The sequence below is a fragment of the Onychomys torridus genome, chromosome 15, assembly GCF_903995425.1.
Source record: "Onychomys torridus chromosome 15, mOncTor1.1, whole genome shotgun sequence".
Lineage (NCBI taxonomy): Eukaryota > Metazoa > Chordata > Mammalia > Rodentia > Cricetidae > Onychomys > Onychomys torridus.
This window is the reverse complement of record NC_050457.1, coordinates 44856147-44876783: the sequence shown is the minus strand read 5'-3', so window position 1 is coordinate 44876783 and position 20637 is coordinate 44856147. Positions and strand designations below refer to the sequence as shown.

Genomic DNA, 20637 nt, shown 5'->3' with positions numbered 1-20637 from the left:
TTAAAAGTCTCACTGTGTAGCTCTGGCTGGCTTCCAAGTCAAATCTGTCCATTTCTAAGTGCTGGGAATAAAGGTGAGTATCATCTTGCTTGGCTTTATCTAAGTAAATGTTAAAAATCCAAAACTTTAGGATGAATCAAGAGCTCAAAAGCAGAAGTGCAGGGATTATAAATACCCTCATCCACAAGGGCTTGGCTCAGGATTTTTATGGATTTCCCAAGTCCCTCATGGATTGTAAAGCACCTAACATACCCTAGGCATGGTAGGGATTAATAATTTAGGCTGCACAGTTCAGCTGTTTTACATAACCATTCCAGGAACTCTTCTTTCTAACGGTTGTCTTCCCTAGCAAGCCACCTCACTCAGCTCATCACTCATCTATCTACCTCCATGCCCAGGGCCAAGCAAACAGTCCTAGGGCAGGTTCAGATTCTCTTTCCCAAGTGAGAATTCACCCAGCTCCTACCCCGACTTCAGCCTCACAGGAACTAACCTCAAGCATTAAAGTCCAGTTTTTAGCACGCTACTAAAAGATTCCAAAGCAATCACACATCAAACACTGAACTACATTAAAACACCTCAGCACACCACACACTGCTTTTGAAACCAGAACATTTATTTTATGACTGACTGAAATCCTCAAGATGAACTGGATGCTGCAACAGCTGCCCTCTTGGGTTTGGGTGTTGTCCCTTCACGGAATCCATGTCTGTGCCACGGTAAAGACAAGAGAAGTTAATGTAGCAACATCAACACATTACTTTCAATTTCATCAAATAAACCTTAGTAAGCTTATCTCAGTTAGATGCTGAAATCAGTATCGAATTCATATGTTCAGACATTTATTTTTAGAACATCACTGATAAGCCATTATTTTACCCCGCTTAAGACCCATTAGATCACAATTTACTGACTCAAATATAAAAACTCAACAATTTTGGGCTCATTTCCCCACTGATTTTCACAAGAACCAAGGTATTTATGACAGCTATTCCCTATGCTGTAAAGGCAGGTCCAAATCTTTCCTCAGTGAGAAAACAACGACCATGTTTAGCAGCACCTTTGAAGCTGCTCACCAAGAAGGCTAAATTCTGGTTAACTCCTACCTCCTTATGTAACCTCGTTTTATGAAGGCGAGTGATCTCAAGCACAGAAAGGTTAAACAGGCTTAAAACAGCCTTAGATTATGAAACATAAGCAAACCACTACACATCAAGCCCTCAAAACTGCAATTACATAAGTGTAAATATCAACACAATTTAATATTTACAGCCTCACTCTGTCTTGTGACCTTCAAAGTTAGGTCCCACTGCAGACTGTCGTTCAAAGCCCCACATCACCAAACCCCACCTTCCTATGGGCAGTCCCCACAACAGGCCGCCTCAAACCCCTTGTCTTAGAATCGCTGACCAGCAGCGATGGAAGCGTCACAGGTTTACACCTGCGTCATTTTCCACCTTGGTGGAAACTGACAGGGTACAGTCTATAGAAGCAACTGCCAAAACTGCAAATGCTGAAAAAAAAATTCTGTATTTTCCCCAAATGCAAAGGCCCAGGCTCCAGAAGAACAGAACAAAAAGCCCCTATCTAGGTTGTCACGACTGCTGACTAGCACCCAGAACAGCTTTGGATAGTAAAATCCAAAGTGAAGACTGAACCAAGCAAATAAGCTGCCTGCCAGACCCCACTTGTAGAATAAGTCTTGACAAGTTAGGGTGTTTCATAGACTTTTAAAGGAAAAACCAAAACCAAACCTGGCCACACTATCATTTCTACTATTCACCAGAGCGAGAAGTCACAGGACAACTCTTATCCCACCCGAGAGAGCCAATGATGTGGAGACAAAAACTGTACCTGAATCTTCGATAGACAATTTTCAGGTGCCTCATCCGCCCAGTCCCGGTAGTGTTTCGTCTCTTAGCCTTGGCACTCCAGTTATCTAATGAAACAAGATTCCAAAGGTTTTCCCAAGCACCCAGTGTCACCCAATCTCCTCAGAAGCCTCATTACGATGTTCTAACCACTCCATCAACATACCATCGGCCAAAGTTGTTATGTATCGAATAACACGTACCAAGCAAAGGGTTCTCTATAACATCCCTGCCACGGCTCAGGGCAAAACCAGTCTGAAGATTATGGTACTTACACTTTCTCTTGCGCTTGGCCGGGTAGCCACACTTGCCACAGGTCGACTTCTGAAGGTGGTAGGCCTTAGAGCCACAGCGGCGGCACAGCGTGTGCGTCTTATTGCGACGCTTTCCAAAGGATGACGTTCCTTTCGTCTGCACGGGGAAAGCATTAATAGGCAATTTTGAAACCCGACCATCATTTCTCGATGTGCTCTGGCATTTTCACGGAAAAGGGCTACTGATGTGATGTAGCGACAATTACACGGGACACGACGGGGCAAAGCTTTAAGCTCTTCACACAAGGGGGAAAAAAAAAAACCCACTACATGTAATAATCCGCACGATCGAATGCCCCACTCTGCACGGACGCCAGTGCTTTACACGCTCTTTGATTTTAAGCGTTAAGGGTGAAGACCCAAGAAGGTGCCCGCCTCACATTCCCAGCTCCGGCGTAAAAACACCTCCGGCTTCGCGGCGGTCGGAGTCAAACGTTCCCAAACCTGCACTAAGCATCCACCCGGCGTCAACAATGCGCTCGTTCCCCCAAACCCCGGAGACCCGCAGCGGCGCTAGGACCGAGGGCTCGGCCCGCCACAGAGCAGCCGCTCTTCGGGCTCCTGCGAGCCACCGCGCGCCCTTCCCTGGCCCAACAGCTCCCCTTATCCGGCATCTTGTCACCCACGCACCGGCAGCAGGCAGGACGGCCCAGGGAGGAAGGATGGAAAGAGATTTACGGAGCCCAGGAACCACACTCACCATCTTGCTTCTGCCGCGGAGGCCAAAGAGACCGGAAGAGGAAGCACTTCCGCTACTCCCCGTGGATAAGCTTCCGCCCGGCGAACTACTTCCGGTGGGCGAGGTGCAGCACTCTCAAGCCTCCGGCGCGGTGGTGTGGTTGGGACGGTAGAGCCAGGGAGCCAATCGAGCTCCAGCGCCTGGAGGGGGGCGTGGCTAGCGGGTCCGACTCCACCCTCTGAAGAGCCAGAGGCTCCTCTAGAGAAGGAGCTGTTTCTGGCCGCTGCAGTTTTTGCAGTTCTTCTGCAGCTGTCCCTGTCCGCTGCAGCGTTTGCAATTCTTCTGCAGCTGTCCCTGTCCGCTGCAGCGTTTGCAGTCCGGTCTGAGCCCTCGGCGTGGGTTCCCGTCGTGGGGCTCGAGGGGAGTTGGACATTCTGCGTGACATCGCCCCTGACCGTGTGTGCAGTGAGCGGCTGGGACTGGGATCCCGATGCGGGAAAGCCAGCCAGCTTCCCAGGTTCGTCTATTCATTGGGACGCTCGCTAGCCTTTCCATCCCGGCAAGGGTAGGAACTTAGCCTCTAGCTCAGGCAAGCTTGTTTTCGTGCAGTAGTAATTCGGAGGCAAATAGTTTGATCCCATACCAGGAATCGCACTCAGAACTTGTTTAATAACAGTTTCCAGTGCGCTGCCATCAGGAAATCTGATCCTTCAGGCTTGCAAAAAAGTTGTCTAGATCGTTCTGAAAGTAGTAATTCCAGACTTGCTTGATAAACGCTAATGCATCTGTGGCCCGCAAACTCTTCCAGTACAAAACATGAGGAATATATACAAACATTTATGAGTAGGAGAAATAATCTCGGCCATAACACCTACGTACTTTCTAAAACAAATGTGAGAATGACTAGTCTATCACATGCAAAATCTTAGCTAATTGACGGCAGAACAGGGTGAACACTAAGGAATTGGAAGGGGTATTTTTTGCATGTTAAAAAATAGTGCTTAAGTACTAGTTTCTTCTAGGAGTAGGGAGTAGACATGCAAATGCATGGTCATCATTTCCACTCCGAAGTAGTAGACTGGAAGTGGAGGAGGGAGCAGCTAGAGCAACCCGAGAGAAAGAAAACAAACGTTTAAGTGGTTGAACTGAACTATAAATAAGTCTCGGGAAACTGTATGGCAAGTTGCTACAAATTTAGTGGCACAAAGCAACGTAGATTTAGTCAATGGGAACAAAGTTTCAGTTATAGGAAATGATTTCTAGTGTACCTACAGATCACAAAATTGTATTGCATACTTAAAAATCTTTTTTTTTTCCCCCTCCCTTTTGGTTTTTTGAGACAGGGTTTCTCTGTGTAACTGTCCAGGCTGTTCTGGGCTTTGAAAAATAAGATTTGTGGAAAGTAGAATGGGCATCCACCACCAAGGAGCCCACCCCGGAGGGTGTGTCAGTGCCTTTAGTAAACCAAGACATACCTAACTGAAGACATCAGAAAGTGAAATATTTTTTTCTTCTCCATAATGTGAGGTAGTTCTTTTTGGTATGCTGGAAACCTGAAATTTATGCTCCAGAGGCTTAGGAAGTCCCTTAGAGTTTCCAGGTTTCTACCCAACAGCTAGGTTTAGGTAGGTCAGCAGCAGCTGAGCACTATTTTTTCTTGTTTTCCTTTTCATTTTTAAGATAGGGTCATTGGGGGCTGGGGAGATGGCTCAGAGGTTAAGAGCACTGGCTGCTCTTCCAGAGGTCCTGGGTTCAATTCCCAGCAAAGGTCCTGAGTTCAATTCCCAGCAACCACATGGTGGCTCACAACCATCTGTAATGAGATCTGGTGCCCTCTTCTGGCATGCAGGTGGAACACTGTATACATAACAAATAAATAAACCTTAAAAAAAATTTTAAAAAGGTAGGGTCTGTGTTGCCCAGGCTGGTCTCAAACCTTCTGCTTACTCATCATCTTGACTTCTCTATGTTTGGTGACATAAGTAATTTGAGAGGCAGAGGCAGTTGTATCTCTGTGAGTTTGAAGCCATCCTGGTCTACACAATGAGTTCCTGGACAGCCAGGGCTTCATTAGAGAGACTCTGTCTCAAAAAATTAATTTAAACTAAAGTTATTTTATGTGTATGACTGTTTTGTCTTCATGTATGTATGTATACCAAACGCATGCCTGGTGCCAGCAGAGTTCAGAAGAAGGCATCGGATTTTCTGGAACTGTAGTTGTGGTTGGTTGTGAGCCACTATGTGGGTCCTGGGAATCAAACCCGGGGCCTCTGTAGTAGCAGTAAGTGCTCTTAACTGTTGACACATCTCTCCAGCCCTAAAATATATTAGTGTTTAAAGTACAAAATATAAACCCATTCATAATCTCATCCTCAGAAGTAGCCAGTATTAAAATTTGGAGTATCTCTTGATTTTCTTATAAAAATATTTTCTATATGTGTGTATATGTGCCTATACATATGATGTGTGCATACCTTTTTTTTTTTTCTGAGACAAGATCTCACTCTGACACCCTGGCTGGTATGTAGACCAGACTGGCCTCTGACTCACAGAGATCCCTCTATCTCTGCCTTCCTAGTGTTGAGGATAGAAGCATGTGGCACCATGCCCAGCTTACATACTGGTTTGTTTTTTTGTCTGCTTATTTTTAAGACAGGGTCACAGTATATAGCCCTGAAGAGCCTGGAGCTCTCTATGTAGACCATATTGGCCTCGAATGCACAGAAATCTGTCTGCCTCTGCCTCCCAGTGCTGGGATTGAGGGCATACACTTCCATGCCTAGCTTGTTTCTTTTCTCTTTGTTTGTTTTTTTTAAAATGGGATCTATAAGTTGCTATTTTCCAAAATATTATAATGTGAGTATTATCATTTATCAAGTTCTACTTTAGGAAGCTGGAGAGACAGTGTAGCAGTTAAGAACACCGGCTGCCCTTCCAGGGAACCAGGATTCAATTCCCAGCACACACATGATGTCTTACAAATAAATAAAATCTTAACAGTTCCATAGTTCTTTGGTGGACTGGGTGTGGTGGCACACTCTTTTAATTCCAGAACTCAATCTCTGTGAGTTCAAGGCTAGCCTGGCCTACAGAGTGAATTCTAGGACATCCAAGGCTGTTACATAGAGAAACCCTGTCTCAAAAAGAATATGTATGTATGTATGTATATATGTACGTATTTGGTATTTTACTGTTATCATTTATTCCATGGAGCCCGACCTTATGGAAATGTAGGTTATTTTTTATTTTATGCTATTATACTTTTGGAATTTTTATATGTACATTTTTTGGCATATATCTAATATTTTCTTAAAATTTTTTTAGATTTATTATAATTTTGTTATATATTTGAGTTTTTCCTTGTATGTATATATGTGTACCATGTGTCCTGTATGCCTGGTGCCCATGGAGGTCAGAAGAGGGAGTTATATCCCTTAGAACTAGATTAATGGATGGTTCTGAGCCACCATCTTGTGAATGCTGAGAACTGAACCCCAGTCAGGTCTTCTAAAAGAGTAACAAATGTTCTTACTGCTAAGCCATCTCTCCAGACTGAATTTCCAAGGTGGGATTGCTGGATTAAAAGTTACACATTTTAAATCTTTATCTAACTCTATTATTTACCTGCATATTGAAGATTGCTCTCAATCAATTACATTTATATCATCACAGTACAGTGCCCAGGGCAGGAATGCCTACCCCAATTTGAAGTTCAAGGGAAGCTTGGGGGAGGGGGAGGTCCCCAGCCTCCCTTGATCTTTTGTTTTGTTTTATTGAGAGAGGGTCTTTCTGTGTGGTCCTGGATGGCCTAGAACACACAGTGTGGACTAAGCTAACCGTGTAATTGCAACAGTTCTGATTCCCCTGCCTCTGCCTTCGGAATGCTAGGATTATAGGTGTGTGCAACCGTTTGTGGCATGTTTCCCACTGCCTAGTATTAAAGTGAAACGTAGTCTTGTGATCAAAGAGTAGAGGGTTAGGGGTGTAGATGAGTAGTAGAACATGGTGAGACCTTGGGTTCTGCACTACACACACACACACACACACACACACACACACACACACACACACACACACACACGGAAAGAGCAGATAGAAAAAGAGCAACCGGAAACCAAGGACAGAGTGCACCGGGCTGACTCACCTCCTGCGTTTGTTTCTCTCTATCCTCTCTGACAATAGGTATTCTTGACGCATTTGATCTTTGCTAGGTAGAATTCCTCTCTCTCCCTCCCTCCCTTTCTTTCTCTCTTTCTCTCCCCTCCCCCCCATCTCTCTCTTTGAACTTACATTTCTTTACTTGCCAGAATGACTTAGTCCATTTCCTGGTTTTTAGGAAGCGATGGCCACTGAGAATGCTTCTTCAGAAATCATAGACAGACAAAGAGCAAAGTTGCTTCATGTCCTCCAGCAAGACCCTGATTCTATCTTGGACACCCTAGCCTCTCGGAGACTGATTTCTGAGGACGAGTATGAGATGCTAGAGGAAATTCCAGATCCCCTGAAGAAAAGTCGGAAGCTGTTAATTGTGGTGCAGACGAAGGGAGAGGAGAGCTGTCGATGTTTCCTCCAGTGTTTGTCTAACGCGTCTCCAGAGGCGGCCACCACTTTGGGCGTAAATTACCGTAAGTGGAGTTTTTCAGATTTTGAAGGAAAGGGGGAGGAAGCAGAGTTTCCAGAAAAGAAAAAGAAGAAAGAATTCTTGCCTGTTGTTTGGACTTGACTTCCTGAGGTGCTTCTTACTGAAATGTGAAACAGGAAGTGTAGTTTTTAAAGCAGGGAACAATGGACTCATTGATTTAGGAGACTGGTAATTGCTGATCAGACTGTCCCAGCTGTGTTCATGTCACCACCAGATGCCACTGTCAGAAGCCACCTTCGGATGCCACCGTGAGATGCTCACTGTCCCCCAGGGACTTGGAAAGAGCACCGTTAATAATGGCACCATCTAGGGCTTCCCTTCTCATATAGATAACTTGAGTTTAACGTCTCCAAAGACCTCGAGCAGTGCCTTTGGATGGTCACTCTGAAAGCACAGGGGAAACCATCTTGAATAAGCCAGCCTGAGGACCAGCAGCTTCTTGTTCTCTGTAAGAATGCCGACAGAGCAGTAGTTTCTCCATTTGATGGATAAAGGATTTAAGGTCTTGAAATTAATACTCTATAAAACATATTTTTCTTTTTCTTTCTTAAAAAATCACTTTATTCTAATTAAGTCACAAATAAAACACAGCTAGTTTAAGGAAGACACTCAAAAAGTCATCCAGTCCCAAAGGTGTGCATCGTGGTGAAGTTCTATACAGTTAGGATGGCCGTTCTCAAGCCATGGAACGTCACTTAGGATCTTATTCTTCCACTTTCTTCTCTCCCTCCCTCCCTCCCTCCCTCCCTTCCTTCAAAACAAGGTTTCTCTGTGTAGCCCTGGCTGTCCTGGAACTTGCTCTGTAAACCAGGCTGGCTTCAAACTCACAGAGATTCACTGCCTCTGTTTCCTGAGTGCTGGGATTAAGGGTGTACACCACCACTGCCCAGCTATTCTCCCACTTTCAATTACATTTTTATTCATTCATTCACATAAAAAGAAAAAAAAAAAGAAACTAAGATGGAGTTCAAACTCAGGGAAAAAGTAGGGTTTTTTTTTTATATACTATATTTTGATCATATTTTTCCCTACTCCAATACCTCCCAGAAAAAAACATTGTATGAAATTTTTTTTTCTATAAAAAGTATCTTTATCCCTTCTTTCCTGACTCATGTCCTTTGCCCTGCATTCTGCCCTTCCTTGTCACCTAATGCCATCTTCTCTTGGCCTTCTTTTTAAATTTATACTATATCCACACTTACACTTGCTCATATATACACGTGTATACATTATAAATAGGATCTGTTTGTAAGGGAGGACGTGAAAATTGAAAACAGAATTGCCATATGACCCGGCTGTTCTCCTGGTGTTGGAGCCCACCGAGGTTTCCTAGTAGCGTCACCCAGTAGGACTTCATAAGAGGATGACTGGGCCACGGGCCTGGGTACCAGGTGTTTGGAAGGGTCTACATTTGGCTGTACTTAGCAAAGGAGAGGTTTTATGCCCCGCCCCTTGGCATTGTAATAAAAAGCCCTTTTGAATAAAGTTCTGGGCCAGTGGATAAGGATCCAGGCCCACCCGAGGCTGTCCTGTGTTTCTGTCTGTTTCTCTTCCCTCTTTATTTCTACCCATTGCTTATTCCTCATTCCTCAAGGGACTCTGGGGTAAATAAATGTGGGAGCCTGTCTCCCACATCCTGGGGTGTATATTCAGAGAATTCCATATTATATCACATAGATATTTGCACATCGTGTTTATTGCTGCTCCATCTATGATAGCAGAAATATGGAACTAGCCTAAATGTCCGCCAACAGATGAATACATAATGAAAATGAGGTTCTTTGTGGAATATTATTCAGCTGTAAAGAAAAATGAAATGATGATACTTTCAGGAACATGTATGGATCTGGAAAGTGTAATATTAAATAAGTGTATAATCCAGACTCAGAAAAACCACATGTTAATATGTATTGTTTTTAATTAACACAACTATTGAATGGGATTCATACAGTTAAATTCAGTATGGTATTTTATTATATGTAAACGTTGTATCAGATAGCATGGTTCGTGGCATATCTATTTTCCTAAACATTTACCATGTCAAAATCCTTTCTAGCAGAGCTGAGGAGATTGGCTCACTTGGTAGAATGCTTGAGTACAAGCATGCAGATCTGAATTCAGATTCCCAGGATCCACCTAGAGAGCTGGCTGTGTTAATAGGTGCTTATGTTTCCAGACAAATAGATATAGTCTCTGGAGCTTGCTGGCCAGCTAGCCTCGCCAGTGAGGAAGAGAGCCCAACTCTAACCTCTGGGCTCCACAGGCATGTGCACCTGCACCAACAAGTGTGCTCAGAAACCCATGGATGTTGGCTGCACACAGTCTGTTGTTTTTCTTTATGATGGTGGCTGCTTGTTTGTTTTTTTTTTTTTTTTTTTTGAGCTGAGGATGGAAACCCACAGCCTTGTGCTTGCTAGGCAAGCGCTCTACCACTAAGCTAAATCCCCAACCCAATAAACAAATTTTTGTTTGTTTGTTTTTTTGTTTTTTGTTTTTGTTTTTCGAGACAGGGTTTCTCTGTGTAGCTTTGTGCCTTTCCTGGAACTCACTCTGTAGTCTAGGCTGGCCTCGAACTCACAGAGATCCTCCTGGCTCTGCCTCCCGAGTGCTGGGATTAAAGGCATGCGCCAGCACCACCTGATGGTGTCTGCCTTTTAAGCAATGACTGTCCTAGTGAGCAACTGCAACTCTACTGCTGTGGGAGTCCAGCTCCAATCTGCCCAAGGGTATAAGACAACTTGATAAACAGTCTTATTAATGAAAAACCCAGAGCCAAATATTGGGGTGTATGCTGAAAGATCAGAGAAACAGAACAAGCCACAGCCAACCTCACCTTACCTCCAGAGTCAGACTTCCTGTTTGCCTTATATGCCTTTCTGTGCTCTGCCATCTTTCTTCCTTCCTAGTGCTGGGATTAAAGGTGAGTGGCTTCCCAAATACTTGGTAGCAAAGGCATGAGATCTCAAATGCTGGGATTAAAGGCATGTGCCACCACGCCTGGCTCTGTTTCCCTTGAACTCACAGAGATCCAGACAGATCTCTGCCTCCCAGAGTGATAGGATGTGTGCCACCATGCCTGACCTCTATGTCTAATCTGGTGGCTGGCTCTGTTCTCTGACCCCCAGAGAAGTTTTATTGGGGTGCACAAATAAAATATCACCACACAAGGGTTCTTGGGGGGAAGAGAGAGGAATGAGGAAGTATTAGAAATACAGGGAGAGACAACAAGAAAGAGACACAGGATAGCTTCGGGAGGGCCCTGGGTCAATACCCCACCACCTTGAGATTTATTCTAATGGGCTTTTTATACACTGCCAAGGGGAGAGGCAAAAGACCTCCCCTTTTCAAGATCAAAGCACGATGTACAGCCATGTGTAGACCCTTCAAAACACCTGGTAACCCTGCCCGTGGCCAAATCATCCCAGTATGCAGCCCTGCTGGGTAATGCAAGCTCAGAGTCTCTGTTCTTGAGTAAGGTCTTACTAGGGAGCCTCTGTGCGCCCACCCCATCTTCATGCTGCCACTAGCAGCAGTTTGGCCTCAGGGCCACCGACTCTTTCAAAACTAGGAAGGGAACTTCTAAATTTTTGTCCCTCTAAAGGACTCAGCATTCACAGGTTGAGGGAGAATTCTGCTCACTCAGAGAGGCTGAATAGCAAGTAATTCACCCCTCTCCTTGCTTGTATCTCTCAAGAAGCTGGGTGTCCTTCTCCACCTGGCTCCTCCCTACCACTTCCCGTCAGCTAGTTGCTGACTCAGCCTCCTGACCGCAGGTGAATTTTATTTAATCAGACAAATATAGCACATCTTTGCAAAAATGTTCCAGAGAGTAAACAAAAGGAACACACCTTAAAATGATATTCTGTCACACAGTCTTCTATACTAGTCATTTTAAAGTATGTACAAATACTAATTATTAGATGATAAAAAAATTAGTGGATATATATATATAAATATATATCCATCCACAGGAATCAAAACCAGTGCATAGAGATAGCACTGTGCTTTTGCTTACGGAGTCACTGTTCACATTAGCCAGTTTACAGAATCAGCCTGTTTGCCCATCAGTGGATGCATGAATAAAGAAAATAAGCTATATAAAGACAATGGTGTATAATTCAGCATGAGAATGAAAGTGAGGCATGTTAATTTACACTTATAATCCTTGCAGAGGCAGGGGTGGGAGGGCCAAGAAGTACAGACCAGCTTGGACTACATACCAGGTTCCAAGCTGGCCAGGGCTACAGAGTGAGACCCTATTTCAAAATTAAGCTAATAGAGCCGGAAATGATCATATTACATTAAATCAGATCCAAAAGACAAATGTCACATGTTTTCTCTCATATGTAGAATTTACATTTCTATATATGCATATTAAAGATGTATGATAAGAAAGTAGGAGAGAGCATCTGTTGGGATTAGAAAGAGTATCTTGAGGATGGGGGAGGATGAGAGGAAAGTATTGGGCTAGTATAACCAAAGTATGATTATATGTGTGTGTGTGTGTGTGTGTGTGTGAGAGAGAGAGAGAGAGAGAGAGAGAGAGAGAGAGAGAGAGAGAGAGAGAGAGAATATGTCACTATGAATTGTATGATTAGTAGGAACTAATGCAAATTTTTATAGTGTCTTAAAAAATGACATGTTACAAAAGATAGTAATAATTAGTGATGTGTGGGAGGAAGCTAGTCCAGTGTATTGTTTAGCAATTCATGAAACGACCACTAGAGGGAGATGCAGCTTTTCTTTTTAAGTGATCTAAAAAATGACCCAAGATGCTAGGGGCTTAGATTAAAACAGTGTATGTTCATGATCCTTAGTGTAGGACAAATCTTCTAGTTTCCTTCCCAGTTGCTGTACTCTGACGACAGCAATGTATGTGGAGTTACTTGAGTTTATAATTCCAGTTTACAGCTCATACCGTGGAGAAGTCGCAGAGGCTTGAGAGAGCTTGTCCCATCATTTCAGCTGTCAGGAGCAGAGACAAAAGAATGCATGCATACTTGCTGATTTGCTTGCTTGTGCTCGGCTTTATTTCTAGACTCTTCCATAGTTCAGGACACCCTGCTTAGGGATTACCACCACCCGCAGTGGCTAGGGTGGGTCTTTCTGCATCAATTAATTTAAAACAATCCTCCATAGCCACGCCCAAAGGCCAACCCAATGTAGAAAACTCCTCACTTGAGATTCTCTTCCCTGGTGATTCTCCCCTACCCCACCTCCCCGGTGCTGAGGATCGAACCCAGGGCCTTGCGCTTGCTAAGCAAGCACTCTACCACTGAGCTAAATCCCCAACCTTTTTTGGGGGGGTGGGGGTGGGGGTTTGAGACAGGGTTTCTCTATGTAACTTTGTGCCTTTCCTGGAACTCCCTCTGTAGCTCAGGCTGGCCTTGAACTCACAGAGATTCGCTTGCCTCTGCCTCTCCAGTGCTGGGATTAAAGGCGTGGGCCACCACCGTCCGGTTTCCCTGGTGATTCTAAGTTGTGTTGACAACTAAGCCTCCTTCACAAGCCTCATATGCCTGGAAAAATAGCTTTTACTGTTTCTAGAATACACTATTCCAGTACAGTAATCCGCTCATTCATTAGGAGCTACTGGGATTTCCTTAGCAGTGGCCCAAAGAAATCTGAATGTGGGTCACATTAAGTGTATAATTAATACAATTATTAATTAATCATATTAATATGGATTAATATAACTAATTCATAATAAATAACTTTCTTTTCACTTATTTACCATATGAACCTGCTCTCAGAGGCAACAGTTGATTTGATTTTCTCTGATAATCAACGGGTTATTAGATTAGGCACCGTAGGCATTCGGTCTTCCAGTGAAATAAAAGAGACTGATTGCATTCCTGTAGCCTCAGCTAGTTGGGGAGGCCGAGGAATGGACCTATTTCAGCTCAAGCGTTTGGGCCAGCCCAGGCAACACAGACAACAACTTTTGTCTGAAAGAAAGGAAGGGGAAAGGAAATAAAATGAACGAGTGATGCTTTGAGGACATGAGACTCAAGTTAATTTAAAATTCTTCCTTTGGGAAAACAGAGGCAATAACGAAATCCTTTCTTTTCAGAAGTCCCACACCAGGGGGCTGAAGCGTCCAGGTCTGCGGAGGTGAGCAGGGGTCCCGCAGACCCCTTTTCCCTTGGGAGGGAAACCCGGGAGAATGACGCGATTTCAGTGCTCTCTGAAGAGAAAGAACGTGTCGATTGGGAACCGCCTGAGGTTTTCCGGTACCAGGAAAGTAAGGAGAGAAAAACTTCAAGATCCTCCAGGAAGAAGGCGGAGGGGCGTGGCGCATCACAAGTCCTGACGCCACATTCAGTGGGAAGAGTGGAGCACGAAGCTCCAACGAGTATCACCTACTTCAGTGGTGGAGAAAGATACCAGGAGCCAGACGATTCTCTGTACTTAGCAGAAGGGGAGGATCCAGAGTCTGAAGGGTACCCCGGAGATGTCGAGGCCGTTGTGGAGGACGGGGCCTCCGATGACCTGCGGTGCTTTGCATATGATGGCGAAGAGGACCGTGAGTATGAAGAAACCGTGGAGTTTTCTAACGAAGAAAGTAGCTGTGAAAGTTCAGAGAGCAGCATTTCATTGGAAGAGGAAGAGAAAAGCACTGAAGGTATGGAGACAGTGTGTGTAATTAATTAGACAGCTTACCAACAGACTAAGCAGGTGCCGTGACATACTGCAGAGGAGGCACGATACAGCTAATCAATTAATCAGAAATACGGCGGTTCTCTAACATGGATTTTCTCGGGGGTGGGGGTGGGGGTGGGGGTGGGGGTATTGAGCATGGAGTTCCCAGGTCTGGTGAAGTGGAAGACTGTGCAGTGGTTTGAGGACCTCCTCTGGTGAGCCCGTGAATACTTGAACCCCTTATTTTGTCCAAGTCCATAGTACTGGGCACAAACACCTTCCTGTGTAGTGGACTTCAGATCCATGACACAGAGTCTTCTGATGTCCAGGTTAGCTATCATGTACCTGAGGATTACTTCGAGTTTCCGATTCCCCCTGCCTCCACCTCTAAAACTGTAGGATTATAGGCATGATCCACCACACATGGGTTTCTTTCCATCTAGAGATGGAACCCCTGTGCATGCCAGTCAAGCATCCTACCACCTAATCTGTAGCACGGGTTCTAATTGGTCTTAATCATAAAAACCTGGAGTCAGATATGGGTTAAATGCGGAAAGATCAGAGAAGTAAGGAGCCGCCAAAGTCACCTCTTATCTCCACAACTCCTTAGACTGAAAAAGGGCCGACTTCCTCTCTCCACCTGCCTTACAGTCCTCTCTCCACCTAGTCATTATCACTTCCTGTCTGTCTGTACAGACTTCCAGACCTCCATGGTTAACTAATGGCTAGTTCTACCCTCTTATCTTCAGGCAAACTTCGTTAGAGCACAAACAAAATATTACCCCAATCTACATCCCTAGCCACTAGCCATTGACTTTAGACAGTGCTTTCTGTTTTTAGATTAAAGCACCTTAATAATTTCAGTGGCTTCACAACCGGAAAGGAATTGGGTTTTGCAATTTTTAGTTTTAAGCATTGAAGTGGAGATCATCAGTAGAGGAACGTACGGTGCATAGTTAAGGTCTCAGGATGTCTGGACCCAGTCCATAGATCACTATCCTGACGAAGAGATACTTACATATGCAAACTTTTTTTTTTTTGAGTACTGGAAGTATAAATTTGTTAAAAAATGAAAGTAGAGTAGTGAACCAACTCTTGATTGTTGTCCTTTGACTGTAAGGCATGTGCATTTACACACACACACACACACACACACACACACCACTAAAAGTATGAGAGTAAAAGTGTAGAATAGACTCCATAGAACAGGAGTCAGCTCTTCAAAAAATGTAGCTCAAGAGCCTTTTCTTTTGAGACAAGGTCTGATGTGTCTCAGGCTGTCCTCAAACTTACTATGTAGACTAGGATGAATTTGAACTTCAGATACTTCTGCTTCTACCTCCCAAGTGCTGGGGTTATAGGCCTATTCTATCACTCCTATTTTTTTTTTTTTTTCTTGTTTGGTTGTTTTTTTCAGTGCCGTGGATGAAAGACATGATGGCTTCATAATCTCTAGATGAGCATTGTACCAACTAAGCGATACCCCAAGACCAAGTCTTATACCTTACATTATGTAGTGCATGGTGCTACAGACTACATGTCTGTAAATCCTGGCATTTGGGAGGTAGAGACAGGATGATCAAAGCCATCCTGGGCTACCTGCGAAACCCTGTCCCACACACCTGCACCAAGCTCTTGGTACCAATAAAATAAAATAGATGAAACATTGTGTCCTAGCTTGCCATCTGTCAAGAGTAAAACCTGCTTTGATTTTTCCTCTACACATGCTATTTCTAGTAACTAGAAAAATATTGTAAAAATGGACGATAAGGAAAAATAGAGACAGCATGTAATTTTTTTTTAAAGCAGAGCAAAGATAGATTTATTGAGGGAAAGTGAAGAGAATGCTCAGAATATAAGGGATTCAAAAGGAGGAATACCCAGTATGTATGCTCTGAGAGACTGTTTAATTATATTTTATTTTATGTGCATGTGTGTGAGCATGTGTACTATGGCATGCATGTAAAGGTCAGAGGACAGCTTGTGGGAGTTGGTTCTTACCTTCTACTGTGTGAGTCCAGTGGATGAGACTCAGGTTGTCAAGCTTATTAAGTATTTGTAGGGTAAAAAGTTTGAGCTCACTTCTGGGTTTTGAAAACCCACCAACCCTCAATTTCAAATACCCACCAATCCCTGAGCTTGAAATCCCACCAATTCCTGAGCTCACCCCAAGCTCGAGACTTGAAATCCCACCAATCCCCACTGTGGAAATCTCCACCATGGAAAACTCCACCCCCAAGAAACCCTCTATAAGCCTGCCTTCCACTCAGTTCTCTGCTGCTTCTCATAGAGCAGAGGCAATCACCCTCTGTGTCTTTCCCAATAAATCCCAATAAAGGCTTGTTGTGTGGTGTAACTTTGTGGTATTCCTTGGCTCTCAACTGTCAGGATACTTTTCCCTTCAGAGCTGCAACACTTGCATGGAGGAAACCTTTCCCCTTAGAACTGTAACATTTTCTTTTTTGTTTGTTTGTTTGTTTTGTTTTGTTTTGTTTTTTGAGACAGGGTTTCTCTGCAGCTTTGGAGCCTGCCCTGGACTAGCTCTGTAGACCAGGCTGGCCTCGAACTCACAGAGATCCACCTGCCTCTGCCTCCCGAGTGCTGGGATTACAGGTGTGCGCCACCAATGCCCGGCTAGAACTGTAACATTTTCATTGGGGAAAACTTTCCCCTCAGCTGCAACACTTGTATTGGGGAAACCTTTCTCTTCAGAGCTATAACACACTTTTCCCCATTGAGAAAATGCTTCCATAAAATGTATCGGTAGACATATTTGGGGGGGGGGCATTTTCTTGATTAATGATTAATATGGGAGGGCTCAGCCCACTGTGGGCAGTGCCACCCCTAGGCAGGTGGTCTTGAGTTGTATAAGAAAGCAGGCTGAGGGCTGGAGAGATGGCTCAGTGGTTAAGAGCACTGGCTGTTCTTCCAGAAGTCCTGAGATCAATTCCCAGCATCCACATGGTGGCTCACAACCATCTGTAATGAGATCTGGTGCCCTCTTCTGGCCTGCAGGCATACATGCAGACAGGGCATTGTATATATAATAAATAAATAAATCTAAGAAATAAATAAATAAATAAATAAAGAAAGAGAAAGAAAGAAAGAAAGAAAGAAAGAGAGAAAGCAGGTTAAACAAGCCATGGAAAGCAAGCTTGTAAGTCCTCTATGGCCTTGCTTCAGTTCTTGCCTTGAGCTCATGTCTTGAAGACTGTGATTGGGACATGTAAGTTGAAAACCCCTTTCCCCTCCAAGGTGCTTTTGGTCTTTGTCTTTATTACAGCAGCAGGAAACAGACCGAGACACGTACAATGCCAAGTTAGTCTGCGTGCCTCCTAGAAGGAAAACAGGGCAGAAAGGGTGACGAAATGAGACTCTGATTTTGTATGGTTTCAACTTGTGGCAGTGAAACTGTCAATTCCGTACTCTTCAGGAAGGGAAAGAGATTCTGAACAAGGCAATAATGACTACTCTCTGCTTCACAGGAAGAAAAAGAGTATTTCAACATGTCCTGTCCTGTTTGAACATGGATAGAAGCCGAAAGCTTCTCCCAGATTTTGTGAAGCAGTTTTCCATGGATCGAAGAAGTGAGTGGACACCCGAGACTCCAGGAGACTTAGCTTGGAATTTCCTGGTGAAAGTTCAGGCATTAGACTTGACAGCCAGGGATTTTATCCTTCGGCGCAAGATGGTGGATGAGGAGAGCGAAGAGGGATTGCTGGCTGGAATAGAGAAGTTAGGAATTGAAGACATACAAACTATCCATCCCCTTGATGTCCTTTGTGCCTGCATGCTTTGTTCGCACAGCTCTCTGCAACGTGAAGTCATGGCAAACATGTACCAATGCCAGTTCGCTCTTCCCCTGCTGTTGCCAGATGCAGAAAACAACAAGAGCATCTTAATGCTGGGGGCCATGAAAGACTTAGTGCGGAACCCGATGCAGTCCTTGGGAGGACCCCCCAGGGAAACAGAAACATTTCTGAGTCTCATGAAGATGCCTGTCCTCTCCTTCGTGCGACTCGGACACTGTAGCTTCTCCAAGTCCAGAATCCTCAACACGCTTCTCAGCTCCTCCCAACAGAAACCACACAAAATCTTTCTCCATAAGGATCTGTCTGTTCCTGTGCTTCCTCGGCAAATTTCTGATGGCCTGGTGGAGGTCACGTGGTGTTTCCCTGACAACAAGGAGCTAAAGGAATGTCCTCATGTTTTCCAAAAGCCTGTTGCTGTGGCCAACCTTCGTGGGGATCTCGAAAGCTTTTGGACACAGTTTGGTTTTCTGGTGGAAGTTTCCTCAGCCTTGTTCTTTTTCACTGACTGCCTGGGCGAGAGGGAATGGGACCTACTAATGTTTTTAGGAGAAGATGCCATTGAGAGATGCTACTTTGTCCTCGGTCCCCAGGCCAAGGAGAGTGAGGAGGCTCAGATGTTCCAAAGGATCCTGAGTCTGAAGCCGTCACAGCTGCTGTTTTGGGAAGTGGAGGAAGCTGGGGATAGAAGGAAGACAATGGAGGCCCTTCAAGCTGCCCTCCAGGAAGTAATGTCCTCTTCACTCAGATGTGTGTCCCTAGAAGATATGGCCTCTCTGGCCAGGGAGTTGGGGATTCAGGTAGACCAAGACTTTGAAATTACTCAAGATATTCATGTTTCCTCCAGAATAGCTGAAGGTGAGAACCAACAAACGCATCAGACAAAAAGCCCATCTGAAAACCAAGCTCAGGTGCCAATCACAGAGCCTGGGGCCCAATGTGAGAACAGCCAGAATGCTCAGAATCTGCAGCAGACTCCAGTATTCACGTCTCATCCAGTAGACCCATGGCCCCTGCCTACTGCACTTGGAAGTAATTTCTACCATGCTTCCTTGAAAGCCCCGTGGGTTCCGAGCTCCTGCTTTGGGTCACAACAGAAAGCTAAGTGGTTCTGTCCTTTGCCCCATCAGAATACAGGGATTCACAGCAGAGGTAAAAGCTTTGGTATTCAGGACTTCCAACCCTGGAGATTTTATTCAGGGGAAGGATTCATGAAATATTCAGGGACTCCTCGGGGGTATCATTTGAGTGGAAAATTTGGGAGGTCACACAGACAGACTTCTCATGGATGGACCCATCCTGAGAGCCTACAGGAAGCAAAAACTTTTCCAAGGTCTGGGACAGTGGCCTCTCGTGTAGGTCACTCACATTCTCCAGGTTCACAAGCAACAAAAGCAGCTGGGAAGCCACAGCCCATGAAAGCCTGTGCCCAGGGCATGCAACTGACTGAAGCAACTGGATCTATGAGGACAACATCTCATATTAAGTATCCTCACCCTCCATCCTGTCTGCCAGCAGGAGCCATTCAAGAACGAAAAATACCTGTTTCTCATCAAGGATCTCATGGAATAATAAAGGGAAGGACTTCAGAGCCAGCTTTCCAACCAGGGTATCAATCCACATCTGGGGGTAAACTTTCATCTACTTCCCAGGTCAACTCCCATCAACCCAAGTTCCAGGTCAAACACTTTGAGTCCATTCAACCTTCTCAGAAAAAAACCCCTCATCCCCAGCCCTCCCAAGCTAAACACCCTCATCCCCAGCCCTCCCAAGCTAAACCCCCTCATCCCCAGCCCTCCCAAGCTACACCCTCTCATCCCCAACCTTCCCAAACTAAACCCACTTATCCCCAGCCCTCCCAAGCTAAACACCCTCATCACCAGCCCTCCCAAGCTAAACCCTCTCATCCCCAACCTTCCCAAGCTACACCCTCTCATCCCCAACCTTCCCAAACTAAACCCACTTATCCCCAGCCCTCCCAAGCTAAACACCCTCATCACCAGCCCTCCCAAGCTAAACCCTCTCATCCCCAACCTTCCCAAGCTACACCCTCTCATCCCCAACCTTCCCAAACTAAACCCACTTATCCCCAGCCCTCCCAAGCAAAACCCTCCTCATCCAGATCTACTCAATTCAAGCCACATAGACCCCATCAATCCCAATCTAAGCCTTTTCAACCTAAATCTACTCAACATTCATCATCGCAGACCAAGCCTTCCCAGGCCAAGGCCTACTACCCAAGAGCAGGGAAACGTTAAAGAACATACCCCAGAGACCCATGAGGTATGTTCTTTACATATTCTGTTCCTCTCATATAACAGTCTGAAGAAGAGTTTCAGTGAAAGACTAATAAAATGAGTAAAACAGAAAAAAAAATTATGCCAAGTCTAAGTGCATAGTGAAGTATCTAAATGTGGAAAATTTGAAAGCAGTTAAAAGTAAGATCTGATTGGCCAAGGTGGCACACACCTGTAATCCTAGCACTCTTGAGGCAGAAGCAGTCAGATCTCTGAGGCTAACTTGGTCTATGTAACAGCATAGAAAGTTCCAGATCAGTCAGAGTACATAAAGAGATCCTGTCTAAAAAACAGAGAGAGAGCCGGGTGGCAGTGCCACACACTTTTAATCCCAGCACTCGGTAGGTAGAGCCAGGCGGATCTCTGTGAGTTCAAGGCCAGCC

General features: G+C 44.7%; 2 protein-coding genes and 1 non-coding gene across 4 annotated transcripts; 1 reads left to right on the top strand and 2 right to left on the bottom strand.

Moving 5' to 3' along the window:
• Nucleotides 1-595: 595 nt before the first annotated feature.
• On the bottom strand, nt 596-2966 carry Rpl37 (ribosomal protein L37). Its single transcript, XM_036207134.1, has 4 exons — nt 2886-2966; nt 2147-2282; nt 1855-1939; nt 596-709 (listed from the first exon to the last, which is right to left on the bottom strand). Exons 1-4 carry the CDS (start codon nt 2886-2888, stop codon nt 640-642), a joined length of 294 nt encoding a protein of 97 aa, XP_036063027.1. The 5' UTR covers nt 2889-2966; the 3' UTR covers nt 596-639.
• Nucleotides 790-869, bottom strand: LOC118596625. Its single transcript, XR_004946730.1, has one exon. It is a non-coding gene; the product is annotated as a small nucleolar RNA SNORD72 (small nucleolar RNA).
• Nucleotides 2967-3296: 330 nt separating the features above from the next.
• On the top strand, nt 3297-20292 carry Card6 (caspase recruitment domain family member 6). 2 transcript variants are annotated; one of them, XM_036207133.1, is made up of 5 exons: nt 3297-3381; nt 7201-7489; nt 13580-14131; nt 17634-19682; nt 19803-20292. In XM_036207133.1, the coding sequence occupies exons 1-5, from the start codon at nt 3355-3357 to the stop codon at nt 20213-20215; spliced, it is 3330 nt and encodes a 1109-aa protein (XP_036063026.1). In that variant the 5' UTR covers nt 3297-3354; the 3' UTR covers nt 20216-20292. The 2 variants fall into 2 exon arrangements, with proteins under 2 accessions (XP_036063026.1, XP_036063025.1); XM_036207132.1 differs by having other exon boundaries at nt 17634-20292.
• The last annotated feature ends 345 nt before the right edge of the window (nt 20293-20637 follow it).